This window comes from Haliaeetus leucocephalus, unplaced genomic scaffold, assembly GCF_000737465.1.
Source record: "Haliaeetus leucocephalus isolate CR32 unplaced genomic scaffold, Haliaeetus_leucocephalus-4.0 Scaffold173, whole genome shotgun sequence".
NCBI classification, from domain to species: Eukaryota; Metazoa; Chordata; class Aves; order Accipitriformes; family Accipitridae; genus Haliaeetus; species Haliaeetus leucocephalus.
Window position 1 is genome coordinate 12986325 of NW_010972609.1, and position 19003 is coordinate 13005327.

The window sequence follows — 19003 nt, forward strand, 5'->3', positions numbered from 1 at the left end:
TCCCGGGAGAGCCGCTTCGCGGGGCCGGGGCTGCGCGGGGGGAGCGGCGCGGTACGCGCCGGCCCTCCCTCCCCCGCCCGGCACGGCGCTGCCCGGGGAGTGCGTGGGGCGGCACACGCCAAAAACGTCCTGCGGGCTCCTGCTCGCAAATAAAATACAATTAAAAAAAAAAAAAGGCAAAAAAAAAAAGGAGCGGGAGGGAGACGATCCGCGGGACATGGGAAGGGAGGACCGGCGGGGAAGCGGGGACGAGGAGGAAAGTGCTCAGCAAGCGCTTCCTGACAGCTGATGGATGGGGCTCCGAGGAGCCCGATCCCACAGCCCTGTCGGGGTAAAACGCAGACGACACGCCAAGTATCAACTGCGCTGGAGGTGGGAGTCCAGCTACAGGGACCCGGGGGAGAGGAGGGAGGAGAAGGCGCTCAGAGTCCACAAACTGTTCGGGGATGCGTTCAACAGAGAGGTGAAACGTGAGCACAGTTAAAAGGAAAAGACAGGTAGGACCGGCGAGGAAAAACTGATTTAGGACGGGCTCGAGCTGAAGTTGGGATTCTCGTGGCGACGACGAGAGATTAGCAGTGGCAATGTATAAATATCACTCTCTCTGCCTACCAAAAGGCAACAGATAGGGACTTGAATATCAGCTTGAATACCAATTTAGGAACTCACGCTCCCTTGGAAGTGCTAATTGGGGGGGGGGGGGGGGGGGGAAATTGGGGGGAAAAAGGGAAAACTATAAGGAGCTGAGGAGAAAATCAACCAGTGGCACAGACTACTGCAAACCCAAGAAAGTCTCTCTGCTGTATTTTTACATGCCAAAGGTAAACATAAAAGAGTCTTTCAAACTGTCAGGGGCCCGCAGATCAGGTGGGCAAACAGCGCTGCAAAGCCAACGTCTCCCTCTTTTGATATTATTCACACCTAGGCTAAACTGTTGTTAAGATGGGAGTGCGGAAAGCAACCTCAAGCCCACAAAATGAGAGAGAGAGAGAGAAGTTGTTGATTCATCTCTGTATTTTTGGCACTTTCTCCCCATTTTCCAGAAGGCGCCTGGAACAGTTAGTAACAGAGAAACTTTTTAATTTTAAAATAGCTTCATAACTTATAGAGGCCAAAAAGACGAGGAGAAAGCCTGATTTCGCTTCCCTCCTCTCTCAAGTAGAAATTTGCGGAATAGGTTAGACCCAGAAGCATACTCTGCCCCACTGCGAATGAACCTTGCTACATAAGGACGTGATGAAAATTGAGCATTAACGTGATGGCACAGGACTGATCTGATCTGGCTCTATTTCATTTTGTTAACAAGCTGTAAAACTCAACACACTACTGGAGTCGTGCACATTGCATCCTCTACCTTGCTATCCGAGGTACTATCGTCCGTCTCGAGTCGAGTCCAGGGAAAAGGAGTTTTAAGTCAGAACCTCTTGGAATAGCGGACCTGTTTTATACAGTATTTTTGGCAATTCCACTACAATAAAAGGAGCAATCAAGTCCTATTCAGCAAGCAGCAAACACCTTGAAACAGAACTTGAAAATTATCTAGCAAAGCTTTAGCACCCAATTAGCTGGCTGAGGACATAGTAGCTAATTTCCATGCATTCTTTCAATTTTAATAAAAGATACTAAAAAACCGACATTCGGAGACGGGGTAGATTGTAAGATTGTAAATACCGAGTTTGTATTCACCTGCGTTCAGCTAATTCAAAGTATTCACCTTGCTGCAGTTATCTGGGCTATGGATTTAACAACAGGAAATAGCTGCCTTTCCAGATATTGCTCTGTCCTTTTTAATCTTTAATTATAAGAATTCCCGTGATTGGTCATTAACACTTTCCTTGTAACACATTTAAACCTGCTGCAAGTAAAGGAAACACCTTGACTTTTTTGCATAACTAGTACCTTTGGCACGCAAAAAAATGAACTCTGCAAGAAAAGAGATGTAATCAGAACACAAGGACGAACTATCCTGCCCGAGTTTGCAACCCCAGCAATTTGTTACTGGAAGTTTTTTTTCTTTCAAGAAACAAACAGGGGAGAAAAAAAAAACAACCCAACCCCACTCCTCAAATGTAGCGTCCTCCTCTTTAAGTACGAGGCGGTAATGGGACAAGAGATAATTAAGGCATCAGATAAATCTAACCGCCCACCTAGCTCCAAATCGGGGGAGCATCTCGCTGCACTCCCGAAAATCCTATGCAGAGAATGACACTCGGCTAGGGCAGGACACGGCAGAGATGGGTCCACATTCCCAGGCGGAGCGCAAGGAATACTCTCTAGCTTGTTGCTTCCCCTGTGTGATCAATTAAGTTACAGATGTAACACACAGCGCCAGAGAGCTACAACTTCTCCGCGGGAGAAAAACAGGACTCCTTGGGCATTGTATGCAAATGTGCGCGTATGTGCGCTGCACAGGAATAATTGTGGTTCCCTCTTTGTTTGCATAAGTGAACACCCGCCGTGTGGATACGTACACACGTGCCGAGAAACAAGAAAACGCTTTTACTTTTAGCGTTACCACACGTTTAGAGACGGTGTTTTAAATCACTTCCCTTGCTTTTGCTTCATTAAGGCTAAAACCAGCCAGAGAAGTCAGCGCAAGCAGATGTTGAGGAGGGATGCTGAACTGCTGTGGGTCCTGGCAGAGGGAAGGGATCGGAGGCGCTCAGTTCACGTCGGGGCACTTACCTGTTCACAGTTGTCATTGCATTTTGCACCGTCTCTCTCATTAAATACGTTAAAGTAAAGCAATATTCAACAAGCGAAGCGACCTGTCTGCGTGCTAAGTTTTACATACCGCATCTTTAACGTGATGAGCAAACCTACAACTCCTGTAGAGTTGGTGGAACAGTTTCAGAAGTTTTGATTCAAAGGGCAAGAAATTCCACCTTAAAAGTCATTCACCGAGTTCTAAACTCTCCTCTCTCCCCAACTAATGCCGGACAATTAACCGGCATATTTATAAGTTCCCTCTGCTGACACTCTCCGACAATGAAGACTTTTTATAGGCTTGTTAAAGATGTTCAGAGAAACTTTTGCAAAATAATCAACAGCATCTGAGAGAAGGCTAAAGGAAAAGAAGTTAAAGCCTGATCATCCGATTGGGAGAAAGTTTTGTTAGACTAGATAGAAGCACATTACTGCACGTTTCTTCATAAGCAAACCCATCAGCTGATACGAGTTCCCCTAGAACAAGAACCTCTGGCAATCTCCTCAAAATTTAGGGGACGTTTGCATTCTATAACGCCCAAGGATAAAGATCTGACTGAAAACAAAAACTCTGAATTCCTTACAGCGTCATCTGCCAACACAATGTATTGTCCTGGCGGAAAGAGGACCAAGGAGATTTTAATTTCATTTGAAACTGTGCATCAGCTTGATAGTGAAGCAAAAAGCCGCAGCAACAATCTCTCCACTCCACCCCCCCGTTTCAAAAAAAAAAAAAAAAGGGGGGGGGGTAGAACTGGAAAAACCACATAAACTTTTACAAAGAAAATAAAAGCAAGTTTGACATGAAACCCCCTTCCTGTCTCGGGAAGTTCATTTTAAAGGTCCCCTCTGTAAATCTAAAGTGCAAACACCAGGCTAAGGTAGTGAGTGGCTGGAATTTGCATGCTGATAAGAGAAGGCTGTTGTACTTACAGTGACAGAGGGCAGGCTGCGGAAGAAAAGCTGTTTGTGTTAGCCTGAGAGTCACCCAGGGCTGCAATGAGAGGAGAAGAGAGGAGTGGGAGTGCCAAGCTGGATACACCTTCACCGCATCTCATCACATCTGCCAGCCTCTCTCTCCCTCTCTCTTTCATTTCCACATTCCCTTTGTTCCTGAAAAAAAAAATCTACACGTCACATCAGTCCCCAGATGCAGTCTACACCAAAGAAAAAAATGAATAATTCAATCAAACTGTGCATAGTCTCTAAGGCAATAAATCTATTGCACTTAAAGAAACGAAGGGTAATTACCGCTATAGAATTAGAATAAGGCCAGAGCGCGCAGGGATCCCAAGGTCTGTAAACTCCACGGTCAAATAAAGTTTCATTTATTTAATCCTTTGACAACCCCAATGTAAACCGAAGGGGAGGATCGGAACTTAGTCCGGTTGGGTTTGAGAATGCTTAAAGTGAATGTTATAAAAGGAGAGCGCCCGTGATCTGTAACAAACACAATGCAAGGAAGTAGAAGTGTTTCACTGCATCACCTCCAGGGTCCGTTCCCCCCTCCCTAATGAAGAGCAGACCACACTCCCACTTCCACCGGCTTCTGCTGCTCTCTGCAAGTGCAACGGGAATCGCTGGCAGCCAGCAGCCGCCTTACCTGCTCCTAGATTGCCTATAAAGCCTGAGAAAAACTCAGGGTAACCGGCAGTTTTGTTCCACGCTCTGGCGGAGAGAAGCCATGGGGGATTTGCACCGGCACGGACTGACTCAGAACGCTGCCCCTGACTTCTGGATTTGTGCTGGGCTGAGTTTGGGGACTGCCTGCCGGGGGGCGGGGGGAGCACGCTGGGGAGCGGAGCCCAGCTGGGCAGGCGGCGGCAGCTCTGCCGGAGCCCTGCGACAGACCGGCCGAGGTGGGGTGGAGGAGAGCCACGCTTTCCCCTCTCCTACCTCTAACGTTGCTCTCTCGGCTCGGAGGTAAGATGACTCTATATTGTGTTTATTCTCGTCGGGTAACTCGGGTCCCAGGGGCATGCTTCTGTATTAATGAGGGCGGCGGCTCGGGGCTGGGGCTCAGATCGTTATACTCAAATCGAGCTGGAGTTTAACGTCGGCATCTGCTGCTTTACACTTTCAGTCGCGTTCTTTGTAAACTTCTCCTGGGGGGCTGGGGGAGGAGAGAGACAAGGCGAGGGGGGGGACGGGACACACGGGACAACCCCAGGTGAGCCCGTGCTGCTCGGTGACACGGACTCTCGCTCTAATTCGGGCGGGCTTTGTGCCGGCCGGGAAGGTTAAAACACCTTCCACTGACGTAGAGCATCGCGCATCTCCCGCACTTGAACGGCTTTAATAGGCAGTTTTGATTTATCCAAAACATTAACGGAACTGTTATTCTAATAAAGGTAAACTAGAACACACGCTTGCCTCTCCGCTCGCTTGGGCTTTGTTTATGTGCTTAAAACGCCACCGTGAGGCGAATACAAATAAAGCAGCGAGAGCAACCGCCTGCCAAGGAGCTCTCGGATTAGCACTTCGCGAAGCAAAACAAACAGCGTTAGCGGCAGCGCGAAAGTCACGGAAGGACCCGCTGCCAGCGGGCGCGGGGTCGGCGGCTCCGCCGCGGGAGCGCAGCCCGGCAGCCCCCTCCGCCCCGCCGGGCTCCGGGGCCAGTACACCCACGCTCCCGCTCGCTCGCTCTCGGGGCCGAGAGGAAAGAGGGTAGAACTTCGGGCGAACCGAGGGAGAGGGGAACGCACGCAGCAGAACCCCAGCAACGGTGTTTTCCTTAACCATCTGCCCCGAGACCCTCATCTTCCTTCGCCTTTCCCAGCAGCGCCGAGCACACCCGACTCCTTCCCACGGAGGGACTCGGTGGGGCGAGGAAAGAGCACCCCGGCCCCTCTCCTCCCGCCGCCACCGCTCTCCGCAAAACGCCTCCGACCTCCCCGCTCGAAGGCAGCTTCCTCCTGGAGCGTGTGCCAGGGAGTGCTTCTGCCTCCTCTGCCCACCTTCCCCGGCCAAAACCAGGCCAGTTGCACTGCCCGGGCTTTCCTGGAGCATTTTCCTCCTCAAGTCTTCTAGGGGCTTTCAAGTCAGGGGCTGGGTTTAGAGTTTATAATCTACACTCGATTTATTTTTTTAAAGGAAAAAGAAGGGGGGGGGGGGGGAAGACGAGGCTGTTATGACCCACGAACAGTACCTGGGGTGACACTACTAAAAGTTGTGGGCAAGACTCAGCACAGTGAGTTTCTTAGGCACGCTCCACATGCAAGAAAGCTATAGGAATGGATCAGCTTTAGGAGACAGAGCCTGTTACCTCGGGGCACGACGCACCACAATACACTGCAGGTCTTAGCCCCACTCCCACGAAAAGCCTTAAATCAGGAAGGGGTCCTCTCCTGGGATTTTTAGCAGCTGGTGGGATTGATGCTCTCCGCCAGCCACCAGAAAGCATTCACCACGTCAGGGCATCCTGGCACCCAGAAAAGCACTAACTGCACCGGCAAAGTTGAAGCCGCCAAACTCTTGGCTACAAGTTGCACTGGCAGAGTAAGCTCTGCAAATGAATCATGAGAACACTAATAACAAGCTCCAAAAAATGGCAATTACTTTCAGCTGTGATTAGAAATCACATTAAGATTGGATGCCTGATACTTTGCAGGTATAGAGTAAAAAAAGAAAAACAGTAGCGTGACTGTGCAAACATTTCCACTGAAACGCATCTGCTCCTCCTATTCTGAGTATTTCACCTAACAGCTGGATTTGCCTACTTGTCATCTTAATCATTTTTCTACTCCCATCTCTGTGTAATAGGATGACCATAAAACACCGTTAACATATAAAAAAGCACTTCAAGATTAACAATGATTTTAAATGTATTTTTTCAGAAGCAACCCAAAGCCATGCAAGAGACGCTTACAGCAATCGTCACAGTCATACTAAGGCATCTCTTCCTTGAGCATACACCTGTGTGGCCTTGTGTATTATACTGATATTCCCAGCTTTAGCTGGGAATAGCTGCGCTTGTCTTGTGAATGAGGAAGGACGGGAAGATATACTGGCATATCTATACCCGCACGCACATTTGAGGAGCTGGGAGGGGACACATGCTAGAAGACCCCCTTACAGCCTGCAGTAGTCCTATTTTATATTACAGCCCAGAGTAAATTGCAGGTCAGTGATATAAACATGAAGGTTGCTGAATATTTTTCTCTAGAATGTCAACCACAGAAAAACCTTTGCTAAACAGAATGACTGCAAACCTCTATGAACTATTGTAAGGGTTTATCAGCACACCACAGTGCTTTTCTTTTTTCACTGGCAATGTCCCATTCTGACAGCACATGCTGGAATTCAACAGAGTATGTATAGACTTTATATTATAACACTGTATTTATTCCATCAGTTTATTTTTGTTTCATACCCCCCCCCCAAAAAAATCCCAGCAACAAACCCACAATTTTTAAAGTTCCTGACCTAACTGTTGTGCTACGAACAAGGTATTATGTAAAAAAACCAAAAAAAACCCTGAAGGCTAGAATAAATATACAAAGCTGTCTTCGACCTGAGGATTGGCCCACATTGCAAATAAATGCATTGCCACTAAGCCACATATATATGCCACATGAACAGAAACAAAAGGAATCCTCGAGACAGGCCAATGATTTTGTATTTTATATTACTACCATCGTGCACTTATAAATTGCATTGGTTTTAAGATGTTCTTGTGGATTTGTGATAATATGGCCTAATCTTGTAGGCTAATGTCATTGTCAATTATTTCACCCAGAAGCTCAAGTCCTGTGCATGTAAAGTGCGTGCTTCTTATTAAGAGGATCAAAATGATGATGATGGAAAGGATAAGCTGTTTAGAAAATATCAAGACAAAAGGTGAAAAAGTCTACAAAGAAATTTGGGGATACAAAGTTGTTCCAGACTGTCCCATTTTGCCTGGAGCTTATAAATATCATGGCATATTGAACAGCTAGTATGGCTGTCTCCTCCCTTTGATCACCTCTTAGAACACTATACATTTTCTAACCAAAATACCCAATAGTAACTTCTTACAACAAAGTTGACTAAGAAGCAAATCACTGTATAAATCCTTCAAAACATGTTTAAATATAGCTTACTAAACTGGGAACATCAGGTAGAAACTGCTGAAAGTATTGAGACTGTTAAAAACTAAAATGCGACATGATCTCAACATATTTGAACATTCAATTATATGAAATGTTTTTCCAACATAATATCAAATTTAAGACTGAAGTAAAGTAAATGTGATCTGACTGCTTTGGAATCTTCCTAAGACAAATGACTGAAAGATCAAGGTGTTTTATTTCCTATTTGAATCAATGATCAATAAGTCTTATACACAAGAATCACAGGTTTTGAATATAAACCATACTTTTTCAGTAAGTGCAAGTTAGACCGAATTAAATAACCATGTTTTGAGAGCAAAACTCACTATTTTTTAAGTCACTGCGATCTATATAATTGTGAAGTAACTTGAATAAGGCATCTTACATTGGTCCTAAATTTTTTACTCAAGTAAAACATTCATTGATTCCAATGTGAGTGTTGCCTGAGTAATAGAGTTCCCTGTCAAACTGTTAAAATCAGCTAACTTGCTTCTAAAAGCCTGCAGATTGATGGAATAATGTGATTATACTAAGGTATGTATTTAATATGAAAAAAAAAAAAGTTACCAGGCAAAGCTTTTTAACATTTACAATAAAATAAGGCAATAATATAAGTAGATATTTTTAGGTGGTTTATAATTCTGTGCCTGGTCATGCAGACACTTATGCTTGTGACTTTATTTACGTAAGTCATGCCAGTGAATCAGTACTTTCATGTCACAAGTATTTGAGGTTTAGCATCTAGGACAATAGAAATAGGAATAGATTGGCTTTAAATATTCCACTAGCAAAACAAGACTATTTGTAAATCAACTGCAGTGGATTACACTGTAAGAGTTATTTTCAAATGTCATCTTTAAAAGTTTGTGACTGATGATATAATTTTTCTTTGAGTGAATAAGCTCTTCAGTAACATTACATAGCAGAGTTAGATTTTAAATATGTTCTTATAAAAATTAGAACTCTTTTACAAAAAAAACAACCTCAAACAAATGAAAAACACTGATATACACCTTTTACTGATTTTTTTTTAAATGAAGTATTGAAATCTTAGTTCTAATAAGAATATTAAGTAAATAAATGTTAACTCTACTCAGTGGTATTAGCATAGTTGAAACTGTAGTTTATAAATTTTTGAGAGCATCAGCATCATGATATGGTTGTCATAGAAACTGCAACAATATGTCATTTCAATTAATTTTACATGCAGTGATGCTGAGGTCTGTGTAACAATTCTTTTAAGAAGTTCTAGAAGTAAATATTGAAAAGCAGGAATAAAAATATGAATAGGCAACAGTACTCTTCAATTATTATTTAATTAACAAAACAGGGAGAATTCTAAATTATTTTAAAACTATAACCAAGCTAGAGAAACTGGTTAAGCAGACTTTGACTTCAAAACCACCAAAATTAAAAGACAAAAGCTATGGAAACATTCAAACTCTAACTGAAAAGAAGTATCTTTTTCCAATGAAGCAGCTTTGGAAAAATATGTAAAAAAAGATTTATTCCTGTTCAAGAAATAAAAAACATGAAATAGTTTTAAATCATGAATGTTCCTTTTGTGTGTGCAAGAAGCAAAAAGTCAAATGTTACAAATCCACGACCATAATACAAGATAAAAAAAAGCTTTAAAGGTAGGAAATGTAAGATGAATAGATTTATTTTTTCTGTATAATGCAGCTACTGTGTGTTATGAATGCTACCTTAAGTAAATCATTGCCAGACACACTCAACTGACATTAATGACTTGATTATTAGAACAGAAAAGCTAACCAAAATAAAGGCAGTGTTTTTTAAAAAATAGTAATTGTATTGTAGCAGTATAAAATGTATTTCTTTATTTTTGCTGTCATAGGACAGTATGAACATATACTCTTGTTTTCTTACTACATATATATGCTACAATACCTAATCCGATAGTTTATACATGAAAGAAAATACTGAGCAGATCCTAATGAGAAAAAAAATGTAGATTTTCAACACATTTTACACAGTAATCAATAATTATATAGTATATTTTGTTTAAATTTACTGAGTTGCCACAGAGACTAGAATATGTAAGACCTTTCAAACTGGGGCATGAAACAAGCTGTTTGTAAGTAAATAAAAAACTATCAATATTAAAAAAAAAACCAAAAAAAGGAAAGAAAAAAAAAGAAGAAACACAGCCTAGAGAGGCTATCTGCAGTGAGAAAGGAGAAGCATCTAGAGCTATCCTTTCTGATAGGATTAAGGAATGCTACAAAAGAAGCATTTAAATCTCTAGTTTTCCCTGACAATTAACAATGAAAAGCAGATGTTTACAAAGCTATTTTACATGCTCGTTTATAAGATGCTAAAAGATGGTTTGTGGATGGTAAGAAGGAAGAGCTGGATAACTGCTTGTCTGGTGTATATTTAAAAGCATTTTCATTGGCTCAGTTATTGTTAATAATGAAAGAAACACTTTGTGCTGTATGGCTGTGACTATAGAAAACTGCCGTCATAAAGTCCTCAACAAACTCTTAAGATGCAATTTACAAAGATAATAATAACACAGAATTATTTCACTTCTCTGAATGCTACACATTTGCATACCAGGACTGTGTACAATATACTCATAATGCACATTCATAACAACAAGGACTTCTTAACATTGCAACAGCACAAGATCTGTGCATTAAAAATCTACAGTTCCAAGTTTTCCTTTTTGGTGGGAAACCATTTGTATAAACCAGATGCTCTGCATCTACACAGGGTAAGCCCACATTCGGTTCTGCACCTTTATTGAATGGGATCATATCAAGAAAATTATGAAACACTGGAAGGTAGCAACAATATTAATGAATTCCCTCTCATATAGAAACATGGCAAATTAAATTTTCACACAAATTTAAGAAGTCTGGTCTATAACTGTGAGTCAGGAGATGTGGCTTCTATTCCTGGCTGTGCTACAAACCTACAGAGTGTTTTTGAACAAGTCACTTACACCAAGTCACTTGAGTAGAAAAAAATTCAAAGAATGCATGCCTCGAGCTCAATTTAGACAGATCCGTATCTGCTTATATTGGATGCATGCAAATGTAGGCATATGTCTCTGAAAAGCTGAGGCCTACCCTTTTCGGACTTTTCATCTTCTTATTCTATTTCTCTACGTGGAGAGAGACTGTTGGGAGACTTAATTCATAAAAGACTCCTCACATATCAATTATATTTATGCATAACAAGATTACCATTAAAAGTCCCAGCCCTGCAAAGACTCATATGCACATTTCACTTCACACATTTGTAGTAGTCCAATTTACTCTAATAGAATTATTCACTCTGTATAATTCTAGGCATATAAACTTCTGCAGTATCAGGAACTAAGTTAATGGAATAGATAATGTGTAAAAATACTCATACAAGTTAGTAATGAGGTTCGGGCTTCACATTCTTAAAGTCCTACATCACATTCAATAGAAGGATTTAAAAATATTGCTATTATAATGTTCTGGTACAAGTAAGAGGATGCATAGCCAACTTGACATAAAAAATTTTGCTATCTTATCATATCTACATTTTCAAAACAAACAAAAACCTCTTTGAGGTGTGCAAAATAATTCCAAAAACTTCAGTTCTAATCATAAAAGATACTCATAAATCACCTGTGTGTTGCCACCATCCAAGCTGGTTTTGGCTTTTGCCCCAGACACTGAATAAATTCTACTTTCTGTTAATGCTTATGCTATTCCTACTACTTATTCAGTTGTGAATGAATATATTACACTAAAGTACAAAAAATATTTAATTCATATTAGTTGGCCAGATTTCATTTCTTTGATGGACACTTCCACAACTCTGACTTCCCAACTACAGGCTACTCTCTTGGACTAAAATTATGCTACGTATATAATGATATGCAAAGTAGGTCAAGTTTCCAACTTGCAGCTACAGCCATACTCAACTTCACCCAAATGGATACTGCTCGCATGGTTAAGACTAAACACACGTATAAATGTTTATAGAATTGGGGCTGAAAGTAGCAAACACTTTTCCTAATTTGGATGGATTTTTACCATAACACAAATTATTTACACAGAAAGCTAACAGCAAAGCATAATTGAAAATATTTTGTATACCTTTCAAAAAACACCATGGGGAAAATACCTTCCCAGCAGCTGTTATTGGTAGAGCAGATAGGGACAAAAGAAGGAAACAACTTCTCCCTCAGTCTGTAATAAGTCTGCACTGGTAGTGCACTAATGCCAAGTACCAAACAAACTAATACAATGCAGTTCACAACTGCCTATTTTTTCTAGTACCACGCTCCTCAGCCCAGAGACACAAAAGGTATCCTCCCTTCTCCCTCCCCTTCTTCACATAGAAATTATACTCCTGGCTGGGTCCTTGAACGCTGGCCTGCCACAACCACAGAGGAGGGGACACAAATTGCCTCTGTCTCAGTATTTTGCCGTTATTTTAATTTGATGGCATGTTAGTAACATGGAAAGGTTAGATTTCTCAGACTAACATCTAAAATGTCTGTGACTAAGGTTTCTAATCTGTGGGGTTTTCTTTTTTTTTTAATTTTTCTTCTTTTCTGTTTTGAACATAGCTTTCAATTAGCTTTCTAATTTATGCAATAGAAAGACATGACCAAGGTGAACATTATAGGTTTTTTTTAAAAAATTAACTTAGGAAATGTTCAGCAAAGGAACCCATGCTTGTGGAAGTTGGAATTAAAAAGAAAAATACATTGAGCAAAAGGAGAGCACTTTAGAATCAATATGGTCACACACACCCCAAATCCCCAACTCTTATGATCAGCAAGTAATAATTTCTTTAGTATGGTAATTTTCCACTTAAGGACTGAAACCTAAACCTAGATTGTAAAGCAGTATTCAAGGGGTCATAGCTTCTGCCTGTGTTTTTCCTGTCCTTTCTAGAACTCAGAGATGCAAAGAAAATTTGTCATGTTATAGTTTTTAATGTACCAAAGTGGGGAGAGTTGAGTGTGGAATTGGCAATGTCGTAGATTTGAATGCACGCATCTATTGTAGCCACACATGAGGAACTTTTATAAAATATCCTCCATAATCATTGTGTTCAGCACAGGTAGCAATTCCTAAAAATCAACACAAAATACTCTGACATTCTTTCTAAGGTTCTGGGTCAAAGGAGGTGAAACAAGGATTTGTTAAGGCCTATTTAATGAAAGACCGAGATAGGAAAAGACTAAAATCTGTGCTTTAAATGTAGTACACCATACCGAATCCTCTTTCAATTCTAAAAAACCCAATGCTCTCCTATACAGTATTTGGCACACTTGTTTTCTAAGACTGAAATTCAAACTTTTCAAAGCCCTTACATGAGCAACTTGATTTTTTCTGCTCAAAAAATTAATGAAAGATACAAATCCTTTGATTTGGAGAGAAGCTTTATTTTGTGGAGAATATTAAGTGATTTTACTGTTGATATTTTCACATTAATATACATTATTTATCTCCACAGGGTGGCGAAAAAGAGAAAATTGCAAAGACTTACTGGGTGGCAGGAAGTGGGATTCACTATAATCAACAGCAGCAGGGGACTCTTTGAGGTTGTGTTGCAAGATATATTCAAGATTTTAGCAGAAAGAAAATAATTGCATTTAATATTGTGCTGGTGGAAAATAACATATGTTCAATCTTTTCCAGCTTTTATACTTACATTCAGATTCAGACTCTTGCCCTTTAGATGCAGAGATACTATTCCTTAAGATCTGGATACTTTTTTTTTTTTTTAATGCACTTACGTAGAGAGTGTCCTATTATTAGCCAGCTAGAGCTTTATGCTACTTGTGAATTTTACTTCAAAAATTTGCTCAGGTTTCATGAACATACTCACTGGACAAAATAAACAGCTCCATGTTCAATAAGCAAGATATTACCAAAACATAATTAAGTTTCCAGCATTATTTTATTTTAGATTTTTTAATGAAAAACACAAAAATTATGTGCTTTCTCAGATGTTTGCTTAAAATTTCTTTCTGGGTCAGATCACTACACTTCTTACAAATTCAGAACGTCTTTAAAATGGATATAGTTCTGTCTGTGTAAAGAGTAACTGATAAGTTGATGAAGTAATTGAAGTATGTTAATACAAAAAAGCTGCCAGTCATATAAAGGTTTTCCACACTTAAAGGGGATAAAAATTTGTGCATGTGATAAACTAACATTGAGGCACAATTATATCTCATATAAGTTCAGGAAATTAAAAGTAGCTGTCTAGTCTAAGCTAATTGTGTAGAATTCCTTTATAATCAAATACATACATACAGAGAGGTACCTCCATAGCATGTTTCAATATTGCCCTGTTTTGCCCATGAATAACTGAAGTATAAGAGACAAACTGGCCACTGGAGGAGTCTGTCCCTTTCTCTGGATTTAAAAAGGACCTAGAGACAATTAATTAAGGCTAGATAGCTATCTTTTAGTGACTAAAGCAAGTGAGATGAATTCTATCTTGCACGACTATTGCAACCCTTGTCTAGTCTTACCATTTATTTACCTTTTTTCATTCTCCTGCTTTGTGTTACATCAGAACAGGAATCTTGGGGTAGACCATCATCTGTGTAAAATGCTAAAGGAACTGTGATCATTTACACCATATGCGGATCTGCCTATTCCTCCCCTATGAGTTTAGCTGCATACTTCAGGGAAATATATAAAATTATTTTTCAATGAAAATCTGTTAAAGCCCTATTTTTCATAACCCTATTGTTTTCTTAATTTTCTATGTAAGTACAAATGGTAGTACATGTATATATGTAGAAAAATACATCATAAACTTCTGGAATATGAAAGATGCCAGATCTGGGCTTTATATTGACATAGACTTACAGGTGTCCGCAAAAAGAAATTGGGAGTTGTATGTTGGAGGAGGAGTTGGGGGGAAACAATCTGCCATTCGAGAACAGTCCTCTTAAAAGTCATATCAAGGCTAAAGGGATTGGTTTAATTTGTAAAATGTAATATGTATACTTCACAAGCTGTAATTCCATGGTTACTTTACATGGCTTAATGGCTGGCATCACAGAATTTATTTTTGTTGCTCCACCCTCACTGCCAGCAGTAACATTAAGTGGCTACATATTCAGTCAGTTGAAGAAACTGCTCTGGAGTTGGGGAGGCAGGGAGAGGGGGTCTGTTGTGATTTGGAATAGCACAGCTACACAAAAACTAGTACTGGCAGAAGAAGGGACAGTGATGAGTGAATGGGTGCTGGTACGGAGATCATGCCAGCTTAAAGAAAGAGTGGAACTGCAGCCTGCAAGTGGGATTCTATGGCACCTTAATTCAACAAACATTCAGGTTGACAGAGCCTTGCCTCCCATCCTTTCTCTACCAACTAAGCATTTCTATTCTTTTCTTTGCATCAGCACTAACACCCACATAAGTGTGCAGGAGCCAACTCAGGGAAGTAATTTGTCTGGAAGCTAACCCCACAAAAGTAAAAAACAAAACAAAACCAATCAACCAAACAAACAAAAAATTTTTTCAGCCAGATCTGCTCCAAGGAGCAATTCACAGAATGATCAGACAAGCGCTAGTGCCAGCACAGCGCAGAAGGTAGAAACACAGAGCCAGAGACAACAGAGGAGAGGACAAGACAGCCCAAACTTAGACCAACTCCAGCTGTGATGGATCCAGAGCTGGAGCCACCCTGACCACTTAGAAGCTTCCTCTAAAACCTCTGCACTTGCTTTCAAAACACTATGATAGAATGAGTACATATACAGAGTTGAAATTACCAAGATGTCAAAGAAACAAAACCAGGACTCTTACACACTGAATGAGACAAGAAGCAAGAAAAAAATCCCCATGGTCTTAAAGCTATCTGGCAGAGTTTCTGTAGAATTTAACAGGCAAGGACACATAATTCCTGACTGGACTACCGGAACTATACAGACCCCACTTTTGAGTAAATTTCTACTTTCTAAGCCTTCATTGTGTAGTTTTGGGCTGACAGGAAGACATCAGCAGTGGCTTCAGAAAGCATTACTCATAGTTTACAGGACTCCACATCATCATCATTCTAAAACACATTATTCTACATATTAATTTTTGCAATGCAATCATCATGGAGATGAGAAGATAAGGTAGAGACAGCTTGAGAAGGATTGGAAAAGATGGAAACTGAGAAAACTAGGAGCTAGCATTTGGAAAATTAATAGTGCAGAAGACTGGAATTCTTTTCTCTGTGCAAATATCTAAATTCTGCCATCCCACATCCACAAAAAACCAAATCTTTTGTTACTTGAGGATTTATAAGTTTTTAAAACAATCAGATTTGCCCTAGCTTAAGTTTGTAAGGGCAACTATGTAGACATGATGAAGCGTTGGAAAACCGAATTTAAAAGAAAGGAGAAAAATCTTTATTCAGGGAGAAATAAAATCAACAACAAAAAGATTTCTAATATTACAGTCACACTGTAAACAAGAGAAACAAAGCCTAGTATGTTGACTACAGTAACAATATTAAGAAAAAACTATCTCTGTAAAAGATAGATTTTCTTAAAACTTTGGAAATTGCAGACAAAAGCTGAAGGGAAGCTATAAAGGATTGGCATGTCAATTCTTGAAAGAGAATAGGCTATTTGCAAGTAACTTTGATTAGACCGGTAAGCGAGCTACATGGGGACTGACTCAGACCACTGAGGTATTTGATTAGTTTATGTATGCAAAGTACATAAATAAATAAACAGATACAAGTTAGTAGGTTTAGATTTCCCATCTGCAGCCTGTACTAGTTGGAAGGAAGATAAAAACTGTCACTGATTTAGGGGAAAACATCTAAGAATAGATTAGAAAGTTTTATATTGGCACCTGACTTGCTAAGAAGGCCCAGAATGAAGGACTCTAAGACAAAAGTGACATGAGGACTGTGAAACCTCTGTTCCCACAAATACACATCAACTAGCAGACAGGTCTTTGAATCTAACTAGGATAAACCAGTATTTACAGATACGTTCGTGCTCCCACTGCTGTAGTATCTTCCTGTACCAAATTACAAATGTTCTACGGTCCTCTGCTGATAACTTAGGAAATTGGTATAAATTATATAAGGACATAAAAAGGTTTCCAAAAGTTAGGTAGAATGGTCAAGGTATGTTAAAGGTTAACACAAACATTTGAACACATGATGGGATAAAAATGCCTGCTTCTGTAGGGTAGCAGTGGAGAGCAGCAAGGAAAGAGTGTAAAGGATACTTCAAGGAGAAAATGCTGGAAAACCGCTGTCAAAGGTATTCAAAGAAGAGAAAAGCAAGCAGAATTAATTCACATGCAATCAGTCCATTTTCAGCTCTGTAGAATTACTGGATGACAGTTTTCCAGAAATAAAAGTTTCTCAGAAATAAAAGTTTCATGTGTAACTGTCCCCTAGCTCTACCTACAGGTATTGAGGAGAGGGAAGGTAAGGAGTTAAGATTTCCGAAGCTTTGATTACTGGCCTGCCCTGGTTGCGATAATAAAAGCAAAGTTTAATTGAGTTAATCCAATTTGGATGTATATTGATTTTTTTTGTTGTTGTTAGCAGCATTGCTATAATACACTTTCTGTCTTCTTGGGCAAGGAGAAAGCATCCTGGGCAGGGAAAGATATGTGGCAAGGGGAAGAACAGGATGGCATCTCTGAGGCTGCGAAAAGGAAACATGGGCTTTGATGATACAACGGTAAAAACACCTGTAAACCCCATGTCTTTCTAGTCTGCTTTGTTTATACAGATTTGGTAGCAGTCCTCAAAACTGAGTTCTCATTAGTCAAGCAGATCAAGCCAGTTGAACTCAAACTGCCTGTAGGAGCACAGCTCAAGGATTCAACCGCATTTAGTGGCTAGACTTAATTAGATTCAACACCTGAACATATTTCCTTAGGGAATTCGTCACAGAGACAAGACAGCCTTTTTATTTTTATTTTAAAAAAACCACAAACAAAGATAAACACCCCCCCCACACACACAACCGCGAAACAAAAAAACCAAGCACAGTTTCATCTTAACAGCAGAAAGATAGTAAAACATATGAATAAGAACATAAGGACCACGGAATGTCTTTCCTATCTACAGTATTTTAACCTAGAAACTACAGCTCTTGTCTAAGTCAGTCATCACAGAGTGGAGTGCCCAGATTTTAACTGATAGTCTTTTTAATCAGTATGTGTTGGTATACAACCGTGTACCTTTGAGTGAAGCCTAGAACTGCTGTCTTCAGAGCAGATGATTCAGACAGTGTTTTGCAATTACCCCACACTGTGTACCACAGGACTGCTCAATCCAGCCTGCTTCCTCACAGTCGCACCATCACAATAAATTATGATATGCATACAGAAAACATTACAATAATACAATTAAGAAGTAACCACCCTAATTTACTAGATCACATATAGTATTCCAAAACAATAACACATTTCTTACCAAAATTTAAAAGATTGCTACTAGTCGGGGGAGATCACTGGTCTCCTTTTGTAATGAGTTTATGATATCAGATGTCCTCTTTATTACATGTTGGTCACTAGGAGAATTCATGGGTAATCAGTGATCTTTTAAAATCTGCTGGCTTGTCACTCACCTCCTGTAATGCCCTAAGAAATATGTCCTTTCCTGATTAGATGCTTTGATGCCAAAAAAAAGAAATTCATAAAAAAAAAAACCACAGTGAATTTAAGGTTTGCAAATGTATATCAGTGCCGCAAGTATAAATTGCCTTATAAAAACTGTAAAGTAGATAATCAACATGCCAGGACACTAGAAACTAAGGCTGCTTTTTTTTTTTTTTTTTAACAGACTGAAGTCACATTCAACTCACTCAAAATCTTAGCTCTCCTGTGGAAAGACATATAAAAGGTTAAATCCCTAGACAACAAGGAGAAATCCAAACAAATTCCTCCATCCTAAATTGTCACCAGGATTACAAATCAACTAATTACAATGCAAGAATATGAACTAGGTTGCTTATAGGCAGTGTGTAAACTTAAAACTGTTCTGCACTGAAGGTTAATTTTTCAGGCATGCTGTCCTATACTAAGCATAAATAACTTTTCCTGCACAACTATTAAAAATATTTTCAAGTATACATATACTCTGCACATTTCTCAGGAATTATAAGTTTGAACATTTGAAGTTGAGAATTCTTAATTAAATTACACATAGTTAAACGTTGTCTTTTGGTATCTTACAATTCTAAAGTAATTTTAAAAATACAG

General features: G+C 39.9%; 1 protein-coding gene across 1 annotated transcript in view; it reads left to right on the forward strand.

The window, feature by feature from the left end:
• The first annotated feature begins 6081 nt into the window (after positions 1 to 6081).
• Positions 6082 to 19003, forward strand: part of LOC104829598 (chromosome unknown open reading frame, human C11orf58) — a 39556-nt gene continuing 26634 nt past the window's right edge. Inside the window, exon 1 of the mRNA XM_010563928.1 lies at positions 6082 to 6204. Within this exon, the coding sequence (XP_010562230.1) occupies positions 6082 to 6204 (123 nt within the window). The remainder of the gene's footprint in view (positions 6205 to 19003) is intronic.